General features: G+C 29.2%; 1 protein-coding gene across 1 annotated transcript; it reads left to right on the forward strand.

The window, feature by feature from the left end:
- Nucleotides 1-714: 714 nt before the first annotated feature.
- On the forward strand, nucleotides 715-7,471 carry LOC136978622 (putative ammonium transporter 2). The gene is made up of 9 exons (XM_067274361.1): nucleotides 715-1,157; nucleotides 1,284-1,360; nucleotides 3,462-3,587; nucleotides 5,371-5,920; nucleotides 6,022-6,093; nucleotides 6,161-6,220; nucleotides 6,605-6,678; nucleotides 6,756-7,072; nucleotides 7,145-7,471. The coding sequence occupies exons 1-9, from the start codon at nucleotides 715-717 to the stop codon at nucleotides 7,469-7,471; spliced, it is 2,046 nt and encodes a 681-aa protein (XP_067130462.1).
- Nucleotides 7,472-12,520: the final 5,049 nt, after the last annotated feature.

Below are 12,520 nucleotides of genomic sequence, written 5' to 3' on the forward strand. Positions count from 1 at the left end.
AAAGTGAATTTTTTTTTAACCCGGGATACCATTTGAGAAACCCTAATTAAAATGTATTCGGAATCTGTTATACTAACGTACGATAATTTTATATTTCGAAGTCATTTTAGAATGAGTTAATAATTTGAATGAAAGAATAATATTGTGATTGTTATAATAAGTCCAACACAAGCAGCCATCTTGCAAATCCTACGAGACAAAAAAAAAATTACTTGCCTAGTAGAAGTTAGCATAGATAAAAGAAGCTGACTGAACTAGCTAGAATTCTAGCGGTGGGAGGAGTCAAGCAGAAGTTAGAAACGAGTTCAACACATCGCAGTATAACTAGACTTAGCAAGAACTCTGCGTTACTGAACACGGCCCAGGATACGAATGTCCCCTATGCAGCCGCCATATTGGATTCTTAGTTCCAATGTCACGGTATAGATCTCATGCTATGTCATAGCGTGACATCTATACCGTGACTTGGCTTTATAACTTCATATTCTGATACATAATGTGTGTCAGAATATGAAGTTATAAAAGCAATAATAATTATAAAATATGCACTAAATTTAAAAAAAACAAATTAATTTTTTAAATTATTTATTATTTAAGAATTAACGTTCGAAACAATCATATTGAGCAATTAAATTCGAATTGTTTAAAATAAAAGAATCAGGGAATTCATTTCGAAGGATTTTAAATTAAATTAAAAAGAAAAAAGGAAGAAAAATGGACCAGTTAACAGATGAGCAAATTTCAGAGTTTAGAGAAGCTTTCTCCTTATTCGATAAGGAAGGGAATGGCACCATAACTAGTAAGGAGCTTGGTACCCTGATGCGTTCCCTTGGACAAAATCCAACTGAAGCTCAGTTGAAGGCCATGATCCAGGATCTACGAAATTCGGGAAGGGATCAAATCGATTTCCCACTTTTTCTAGAACTGATGGCCAAACAGATGAGGGAAGCCATCAGCGAACAAGAAATCAGAGATGCCTTCAAGATTTTCGATCGAGATAACACAGGCTACATAAAAGTTGACGAACTTCGCCATATTCTTACTAATTTGGGTGAGAAGTTGACTGATGAAGAAATGGACGAGGTGCTTCGCGAGGTGGAAATCGATAACCAAGGAAGAATCAAATATCAGGAGTTTGTGGACATGGTCACTTCGAAGTAAAATCAATATTTAACGTCAGTATATATGAACCTTATGGATTATAAAAGTAAATTTCGGCTTCTTAAAAACCAAAATTACAGTTTTTAAAGTGATTGATGTATCAAAAAACGTTTGATTTTCAGTAAAAATTTTAAAATTATTGGTGTTAAAAACTGGCTTATCATGTATTGTAAATGGTTAGTGCGTTTGGGTTATCAAGGTAACAAATTAATCAATTTGTTTAAAACCGTTAGATTATTCCCTCCAAAAACTGAAAAATATATACGCGAAGTATGTTACATTGAAAAATAGCAGATTGCTGATCAATAAACATGAAATCTCCCGATTCAAAACTGATATCCTTGGATGCTCGGGGCCACTTTTACTACTTTGTACTGGCATGTCTATTGCTTAGATAACCCCAAACAATAGGTAAATTGAAAACGGTGAATACAGCGGGCCTCTGCAAATTTATTTCTTTCTTTTTAAAGAATACCGGGGTAGCGATTTTAAGACATTCTGGTTGAATTACATGGCGTGCAATTGAACCACAATCGTAATCATTTATATATCTACCTGGAGACATTGCTGTATGTCCAAGTTTTGTCCAGTAGTTGGACAGTTTAATCTGGGTGTATAACTTTTTTGTCAATGAGTATAATTATATCTATACATGCGGCAATTTATTCTATTTTAATCTTGATCTGTAAGCTGTTTTATTTAATTTCAGAGCATCGTGGCCGTGGGCCACGAAAAATCACATTGGGGCCTCATGCGGCCCGCGGCCCGCAAGTTTGACACCCCTTCTTTAGACAAAACGTCTTGACTAATTCAGTCTGGACTAATACTGTCTTGTCTGATCCAGTGTGGTGTAGGCTTTAATGTGAATGACTCATAAAAGTTCTGTTCACTTAAAAGAACTGATTCGCTCATCTACACACAAGATTTGATAATAGCAATGTTATTTGCAATACAAAATCGTACATTCAGTAATTTACTGACGCCGAAAGGTTATCTAATATTTATGGTGAGGTTTCTTTGTATTTCACTATACACTATACAAATCTACTATATAAAACTGAAAAAATGGGCAGTCTCTCTCAGTGTATCGAGCGCCAGCAAAACATAGCGGCAAACTTGGGAATTGATTGCTATGCAAGCTAACTATTTAGTATGCTACGATGTCTGCATCGGGCCTTTCAACTAATTTGTAAATAATTAACAAAATATTATATGATTATACGAGTATATCATATGAATACGTAACGTTCTAAATTTTCGTTGAAATTTGTTTAACTTTCACCTGATTTATTTAATCTTAATCATTTTCCAATTAATCTTTTCGTGCTGTTTATTTTCAAATACGATTAGGTCTTATGACTTTCCATGGTTAACTGTGGTCGGAATCTTGTTCTTCATCCTCCAGAAATGTATATAATTGACCTACTTTGAATTCATAATATGCCAGAGCCACACGAAGGCTCTGGCATCTTATGAATACAGGAAAGGCATATAATTAGAAGCACTTAGCAGGTATGTAATTTAAAAAATCAACTAAACTATAGTTTTTTTTCTATTTTAAAATAATTATTTAAAAATCAGCGAGTTGCTTAACTTTCCTTGGCAACATTTGGTAACGCCATCTGTTACGATATTTTATTAAAAAAGAACTTTTTATATTTTAATTACTATAAAATGGCAAAAAACTTAATTTTAATAGTAGGGATGGGTTGTATAAAAAATTGTAAATGCTAATAACAAGTAAAATCGTCATTAAGGCTGATCTTAGTGGAGATACACACGACATCCATTATCTCCCCACCCTGTTGACCGTTAACCATCAAAATTTAATAGCATCATTTCCTCTAATACACAAACTTTCTTGCAAAATTTCAAAAATTTTTGACAAAAAGCACAGGAATTATTAAGCTACAAATTGGGTGAATAAAATCGTATCCCATACACACTAACATCCATACATACAGTAAAAACCTGCAATTGTTTTGCATTTCTCGACGTTTCAAAATTTTCTAAGTCCAAAAATGTAAAAATCTTGGGGAGGGGTCATTTTTTTGACCGATTGCCATACTTTCTCTCTGTTACATTATAACAGCTGGGAAAGTAATATCATACATATCTAATAAATATTATTAATGTATTTTTTAAATTTATTATAAGAGATATTATCTACTTACAGAAACCACATACAATAGTTAGTCGATAAATGCTTAGCCAAATATAGTTCAATCGATAATGAACATGCAATTGAAGTTTTCATAGGAGTATATACGCTTACTTATCTAACATCGTATTTTCGTTAGTTTATGATTTTATTGTGATGTCTAATGAAACAACAAGCGATAATTCAACCGAGTTAAATCTTTTAGATGCAGATGATGCCACTTGGATATTGACATCTTCGTTTGTAATTTTTACCATGCAGACAGGTGGGTAATGATCATAATATTATATAATATATTATCGCTTACAATTTTCTTGTTTACAAGTTGCCGATATATGCGTAGAATATAATATATATCGGACAATATATATATTTTAATACAATATTCGAAATGAAATTTTTTATTTCCGATAACATCAGCAGAAAATTCACGTAAACTACTTAAAGCTTAATGTGTGAGTAATTTTCCGAAATACCGAAATATTTCATATAAAATTAATCATGTTTGTTCAACACTTAACACAATATGTGAATATCTTAAATGATTTCTACGTTAATTTTTCTAATAATTTACATAAAAGAAAAAAAATTTATTATTATACAGGAGGTGCAAAAGTAGGTATACAGTTGCTTATCTGAGGAATACAGATGTCTGGCGCTGGGTTCACTATTATTTAATTTATATCTTTTATTGTTTAGCATTCCTTATTTCTGATTATTTTGTAAAATTGATGATAAAAACTGTGCCAAAATGTGCTTGAGTGTAAAAATTAGACTACTGAAATGTGTGAATACTGAAGGCTGGCAATTTGAGTACTTAAGAAATTGTCCTTAATTGCAATTACATGTCTTCGTTATTGTGACTTAATAAAGCCAAGTTATTTAGTAATCATAACTTTAATTATCTGCATGTTTTTCTCTATAATGAAAACTGTATAACTACTTTTTCATTTTTGTGTATATTAATGTTTTCTATATTTCTATAACAGTAATAAATTAAATAATTTTTGCAATTTTATTGTATTCATCATTTTATTATTCTTTTATAGTTGTCGAAAATTGATTATAACTTTATTATTTCATTTTAAAACATGTTTATTTTTACATTTATTAAACATTGATAATACTGTAAATAATTTCTGGAATATTATTTGTTTAAATTTTTTTTTTATTAAATCAGGTTATTTAATAAAATTATAAAATTTAAAGTAGTTTACTATTTGTTTTAATTTATTATATTAATAATTAACTTCTGACGATATAACTTTTATAAACATATATATATCTCAGGAACAAAACAAAGTTTTTTCGGCGGAGTCTACTTTATTTTGAGTCTCTCAATCTCCCAAATCGTTTTAGTTTTTTATTTATTTTTTTAACAATTTTGTATATTGAGACGATTTATTGCTATTAATTATTCAGATACAAGTAGGAGCATCTGCTTTAACAGCTGCTATTTTGTTAAAACTTCGAGTTTCTACTATAGCATTTGCTGGATCCTCCCTGTGGGGGATCCAGCAAATGCTACAGTAGAAACTTTTACTTTTTGGTAAATGTTTGGCAAATTATTTAATTAGATACTTGTTTAATATATAAAAATAGATTTTTAAGTTTTAGCTTTATCGTGCTCTTTATGACAACAAAATGCTGAGTAAATTGGCTTAAAGAACCGTTTATTTTCCATAAGAAATTTATTTTAGTTATGACGAAGCTAATTTGGTTCGACAATATTGTATATAAATAAGAAAAAATAAATCTGTGATTAAAAAGAAACTTTTTAAAAACTTTTTACAAGTTGCTGACACAAGAAAAACTGTTTTTTTTTTTTTTTTTTTTTTTCTGTATTTGTGTGTTTACGTTGAACATGGCCAGATCCACATGGAAGTGACAAAGTGGTGATAGAATTTCTTTTCTTTTATTGTTCATAAGGGAACATTTTCTCGAAAATGTTTTGCGTTTTATTTCAATGTTAAAACATTTATAAAATATAAATATAAAAAACATATTAAAAACATAAATTAATAAAAACATTTTGTTTCTTTTTTTAGGATTTGGACTACTAGAATCAGGAGCGATATCGGAAAAAAATGAAGTAAACATTTTAGTAAAGAATGCAGTAGATGTAATTTTTGGAGCATTATCCTATTGGATATATGGCTACGGTTTACAATATGGTAAAGGTCGAGGAACAACATTTTTCTGTGGAATAGGAGACTTTCTTTTAGATACAGATCCTGCTGAAATGGGAATTGTTTTTGCAACTTTTATTTTCCAGTTATCTTTTGCAACAACAGCTACGACTATCGTTTCAGGTGCCATGGCAGAAAGAGCAAATTTCAATGCATATTGTATATTTTCTTTTGTTAACACTATCACTTACTGCATTCCTGCAGGTTGGATATGGGGAAACCATGGATTTTTAAAACATTTAGGTGTTATAGATTTTGCAGGATCTTGTGCAGTTCATTTAACCGGTGGAGCATCTGCTTTAACAGCTGCCATTTTGTTAAAACCTCGAGTCAGAAGATATAAAGATGGCACGAATCCAATACCCATGGGGAATCCAGCAAACGCTATAGTAGGAACTTTTACTCTTTGGTAAATGTTTGGAAAAATTGTATTATTTCTTCCATAAATAAAAATATAATTTTTACATTGTTTAAAAATTATATTCTTTCTCTATTAAAACAAATTTTTAGGTGGGGTTGGTTAGTATTTAATTGTGGAAGTACGTTTGGAATTAGAAATGATAAATGGCATTATGCAGGAAGGTAAGAGATATATTTTATCATAAAGCTTAATTTATTTCAAGTTTTAGCAATATTATCTACTCAACAGAGCTGCGATTAATACTATTAATGCATCTTTGGGCGGTGGTGTCGTAGGAATAATAATGACGTAAGTAACAATAAATTTGTAAAAAATATTTTTTGAATTAATAAAATATTTACAGTATGCATATCCCATATTCTTAAGTAAAATAAAAAAATCTATTTTGGTTACTTCACATTCATATCAAACTTTGGCCTAATTCTCTTCTTATGGAGCATCACATTTAGAAGTATGCATTTATTACTATTGACCTACACCTATCGAATTATCTAATTTGAGATCGAAATAGGATAATTCAAGCGAATAAACTAGGATAATAATGTTATTGAAAGAATATTTGATTAAAATAAATCATTAGAAAAATAGAGGATCAAAATTGACTTTCTTTTCAATAAAGAATTGCACCGTGCGATAGAATTTACATCTTAACTTTGGGTATTTTTGTTTCAGATATTATAAAAATCGCTTATTCCTTGTTGTCGAAATTTTAAATTCAATTCTAGGAGCACTGGTATCTGTTACAGGTATAAATTAGACTATTATTATTAATATGGTATAAAAATATTGTTATAGCAAGTAATTTTATTTTATTTTTCTCTAGCTGGATCATCATTATTTCACTCTTGGGAATCTGTAATAGTTGGAGGAATTGGTGCTCTTATCATTAATGAAATACCTCCGATTTTAGACCGTTTCAGGATAGATGATCCTGTAAGTGCTGTAGCAGTACACGCAGTTGGTGGAATATGGGCAATGATAGCTGTTGGATTATTTATTGATGCTGATACTCTACTCCATTTTTCGTCAGGAAACAAAGGACTTTTTAAAGGAGGAGGTTTTTATTTATTAGGGATACAACTATTAGCGTGTTTATGTATTGCTTCGTGGAGTATAACTACTACTTTTCTCATTCTCAAGGTATGATTACAAAATTTACCAATTAAAAATTATAAGCTATTTAATTAATACAAACTATTATTATTTCAACAGTGTATCAATTTCATCGTACCTATCCGATTGACCTTTGCAGACGAAATTTTGGGAGCTGATTTTGTAGAACATGATATAAGACATGATATTTATGATTACGAAAAAATACTGGAAGAACTAGAAAAACATAAATTGAAACCATCACGTTTGCCGAAATATAGTGCTGGAAGGACTCAATGGGACGAATATCTTATTTTAAAATATCTCTCAACACAAGAAAGAATGGAAGCCTGGACGTCTTCAAATTCTAAACCATGTTATAATTTTAACAAAATTAAAGATATTTTCCAAAAACCTCGTCGAAATATTAGCTGTATAATATCTTGATTTACAATTTCCGAAGATGTGAATGAATGTAATTAATTTTGTCAAATTATTGGTGGTTTTTAAACATGCATAAATTATACATTGATATAGGTAAAATATCAAAATAAATAAATTTATAACATTCATTTTAGTTATGTAGTGGTTAATTAAATTATAACCATTTAACGTGAATAGAATTTTGTTAACATTTGCTAATATTTAATAAGTAAATTCCTTTTCCATTAAAATATTGTCTGTTGTCAGATAATAAATAATTATCAAACTTATTTAGATACATTAATTAACAAAAAGAAAAAGTTACGTACAAAGCGAATGAAACTTTATTAAAGCAAACGCAATGACGATGGTAATAAGTTACATAATAAAGTAACATGGTAATAACAGTATTACAGCATCATAGCATAATAATTGCTTATGAAACAACAAGGCAATTTAAAGGAACTTTTAGAAAATACTGCAAGGTACTAAAATCCTTGCAGTATTTTCTTATGCTACATAAAATAATTCTGTTCAAAAGTATTATTATCAAAACATACTCTTAATCATTCTAGATTAAAAAGAAATCATTGAAACAAATTGTATGGAACGAAATTAATATAAAAGAAATTTTTCGAAAGCAATAAACACGTGCAATTGTCTTTTAGCTTAACATATGTATATAACTTATAGTTGTAGGTATCTGTATTTATATGATTGTGGCTGAGGAGGGTCTAGTGAAGATCGAAATGCATTCTATAAATAAAAGTCTTTATCTTCGTGATATGATCTCGGTTACTTGGCTCCATTGCAGTTTGATAAGCCTCATATCTCTATCAGCTGCTCATTTGATATAGTTATTGAATTAATTTATTAGAGGCAAGAAGCTAACAACTATACTCGAGCATTTTTATATAAACTTATATAATATATATATAAACTTCCGCTTTGCATCGGAAGTTATGTTATTTCAATTCAAAAGTTTTCCTTTTATGTATGGTGCCCCCTATGATGCTATGCTCCCAGATGCCCCCTACGATGCACGCTCTACGATGGAGCGACGCAATTTTATGTAAATGTAAAGTTAGGGCTAATCGTTTTCGGGCCTTTTTCGGTCGTTTGTGACCTTTGACCTTTGGCCGGTGAGGGGGCCCTCTCTGGCGACTGTGTCCCTGGCGGAATTATACAATTAGGCGCCCCGGAAGGCCTGTTTTCACCTTGTTTTCGGCGGTGCTTGACCTTTGACCTTTCGGCCGGTTTTGGGCAGTTTTCGGCTGTAGTTCGAGCGCCTGTGGAAGCGGGCCGGGTCGTGGGGGGCTCGGGCCTTCGCGTGGTTATGGAAATTAGGCGTCTCCCGAAATACGGGCGGGGCGTCGTAGGGAAGGCTGGCCCCGCAAAATTATGTAAATTAGGTCGCCCCGAATGGCTGGAGTCGTGGGGAAAGTGGCCTCTCGCGGGAAAGCAGTTAATAGATGATCGGCATGACTTTATTGTTAAAGGAAAAGTATGATGTACAGTACAGGGACAAGATACTACTAATTTGAGGTGGAGAATATATATTCTACTTTAAATCAAATAAATTAAAAATATAATTGAAAATTGTAGCCCAGCATTATGACGATATCACAATAAATAATTGCTCGTTAAAAATATAAAAAATTTTTAAAATAAAATATCATAACAGATGGCGCCACACACGCAGTTTTAAATCTTGCCGGGAAAGTTAAACAACTCGTTGTTGGATTTTTTTATTTGTTAATTATTATTTAAATACAGGAATGTGTAAAAACTGTAATATCAAACCTTAGATAAATAATTATGATTTAAAATTTGACTAAGATTAATGCGACAAATCGAATATGTTAACTAATTTATTGACTTTGAAATGAAAAATAAATTAATTTTTAGAATAATTGATGTGAAATATTAAATTAAATATGAACTTACAAAATTAAGAAATTCACTTTTATTCATAAATTCCTACTGTATACTTACAAATATTCCATTCTTACAGATTATAAACCGTTTTTAAAGTTTCAATAATACATAGCTCTAAAATAGTTATTGTATCAGTTTATAATAATAATAAACGTTTATTCACAAAAAGGAAGAGTTTCCCTGTTAAGGGGGTATTACATTTAATGGGGAAAATTACAAAAAAAGGGTGAATAGTTTACATATATAAATAATAATCATTATAACATTAATTACAAGAATACTTTTGTTGGATAACATCAGTCAAAGCCTTAAACTTATTAATACAAATAAAAACACAGTTATAAAGTTGTAATTAACAATAAAACTATTAAGTTGGATTATTTCTGTGATTTTGATGAAGTGATTTTGAACAGGTTACATATATAAATAATAATCATCATAACATTAGTTATAAGTATACTTTTGTTAAATAACAACAATCAAAACCTTAAAGTTATTAATACAGATTAACAGTTATAAAGTAGTAATAACAATGAAACTATTAAGTTAGGTTTTTTAATATTTCTGTAATTTTGATAAAGTAATTGTATAGTTTATATAAAACTTTTTTATTGTCGTTGTTGGTATTTATTCTAAGTTCAAGGAGTGATTTACATTGAATTGTTCGTTTGATATCAAGTGAGTCGCGCACATTTGTTAAGCCTTGACAATCTTGTATTACATGGTAAAGTGAGAATTTTTCGGAATTGCACCAAATATATTGATTATTTGCAAAATTAATATAGCTTTTGTTGATGTAAATAGAATATTTATTAAGGCGTATTTGTGCTATTAATCTTTTCACATTTAAATTAATTGATTTAGATATGTATGGTTGTGAAGATGGAATAAGGAGCTGATTGGTGTACCAGGGATGATATTTACTCTGATTTAAACTTGTTTGGTCATTGTTAATAGATTAAGATATTGCAGATTCGATTAGTAGTGTATTACCATATATTGTATCAGTTTATTTAATTGCTTCCCCACAAATTTTTAAATTTGAAAATAATACTTGAAATTTACAGAACAATTCAAGGCAAACTTGAAATTCATAGGTATTAAATACGTTTTTTTTTTGCATATTTTTATATAGCAATTGCAGCAAAGTCCAGCAGATTTTTGAACATTTTTTTTTAAAAAAACTTTTTTTTACCGAAACAAATTAAACCAAAAGGTGAAAATTTAGTATTTTATGTTTCCGATTATAATTTATCCGAAGATTTTTGAATACGAAAAATGAGATTGATGAATGGAGACATAATATGTAATCAACAAGAAATACAATTAAATTTCACTTATCGATATAAAACGGTATTTATAAACTAAATTATTACTCTGTACTCGCAGTAACTTAATATTACTAATTAAAATACGTAGAATTTTGTGTGACGTGCGTTTTTTAGTTTATATTTATACTATAACATTCTCATTTATTTAACGTATCTAGTGTTCATTTAGTTTGCCAATACCATTTATCATTTATTCATAAGAAAGTCTAAATTTTAGATAATTAAATAAGATTAAAGACAAAATAAAAGATTATTATTAATCAAAGAAATATATATTTATTGTGACATCGTCACACTGCCGGACAGCATCATGTTTTAACTTCAAAAAATCACGTGACTTCCTGTCCAGACCGGAAATTTGCATATAGTTAATTAGAGTCTCTGGTCTCTATACAATAAATCCATATCTATCCAGATTTCAGTGGTGTTTAGTTCCTGTACATCATACTTCTCCTGATAATAATCGAGTCATGTTGGTCATCTAACTCCGTTCTCGAAAAAATTTTAAATTGAAATCATGTGAATTCCGGTTCAGACCGGAAATTCGTGTATAGTTATCGTACCGGAAATCGACGCCTTCGGACCCTAAGCTTTCCATATCCGGTCTCCATTTTTATCTATCTAACACCGTTAAATAGATTAACGAAGAACAAACAGAAAGTGGGAATGTATTGGTCTGCAATTTAAAAATTGCAGTCCAATTAATTTTGATGTACTTAATAATCTTTAAGAATGTTTATATATTTATATATATATATATCTATAAGAATGTTTTTGTTATTTATACACTGTAATTTAAGATTGTTTAATTCCAATATGAGTAAACATTAGCGTTGCTTTAATAACGTTGTTCATTTTTAGTTTTAATACTAAAACTACTTTTAAATGACTAAAATCAAGTTTTACTTTTTGTTTTATAAAACTAAAAAGTCGTTTAAATAAATGCTCAATCTTGAAAAGCTACCTTTTGATAAATTATTATTATTATTATTTTTTTTTTTTTTTTTTGTCTCCTCGAGTTTATAATGCTGGATATTTTGTATTAAATAATAAATTTTTGCTATACATAATTTATTTTCAGTTAAAATTCATAATTTTAAACTGTTTTCTGTTTAGTCTTGTGCTTTTTTGTTGTATTGATTAACTGAATTCAATTTTACCATTAAGAAATTTAAACATTATAACGTGCTGCGTTATTTGATACATATTTGAGCTGAATTTATAAGAATATGTTGACATACACTCAACAGAAAATAATGTCATATATTAATGTACTGTACGTACACGTAAAATATATATACTGTATATATTTATGTAAATACGATAAGCATGAGAACAAAACTAAAAATTACGTTAGATTTTCATATATTCCTACAGATTAATATAAACATTTTTTAATTTTGAAATAAAATATCCAAAATATTCTTTGTCGTCATGTTTTGTTCGATTAGAAAAATGTTTTATACTCATAAAAATAAATGCTAAATACTAATAATAGGGACCATTTTTCTCTATTTAGTATTTGGGGTTATATTATATCTAGAATTGTTTATGATCAATTTATCTTGGATGGATCAATTTTTAAAATTAAATCATTTATATGAATTATAAAAAATAACTGTTCAGTAAATTTAAATAAATTTGATAAGGTTTTATTAACAAATAACAATTGATAACATAAGCAAGCATTAGCATTTTACTTTGGATTACATATTTGATGAAAGTGTGATTTATTATTTTTACAAAATATTGATTATAATAGCGGAATAATAATTGATAACTGATCAGATAGTATTAAAAATTT

This window comes from Centruroides vittatus, unplaced genomic scaffold, assembly GCF_030686945.1.
Source record: "Centruroides vittatus isolate TY-2023 unplaced genomic scaffold, ASM3068694v2 contig_549, whole genome shotgun sequence".
In the NCBI taxonomy this organism is placed as follows: domain Eukaryota; kingdom Metazoa; phylum Arthropoda; class Arachnida; order Scorpiones; family Buthidae; genus Centruroides; species Centruroides vittatus.

Excerpts from the sequence above, each read along its gene's own strand:
- LOC136978622 (XM_067274361.1), top strand. The coding sequence starts at position 715 with ATGGACCAGTTAACAGATGAGCAAATTTCAGAGTTTAGAGAAGCTTTC. Across the intron at positions 1,361-3,461 it reads AGTGCGTTTGGGTTATCAAG|TTTATGATTTTATTGTGATG; the intron begins GTAACAAATTAA and ends TATTTTCGTTAG. Across the intron at positions 6,094-6,160 it reads AAATGGCATTATGCAGGAAG|AGCTGCGATTAATACTATTA; the intron begins GTAAGAGATATA and ends TCTACTCAACAG.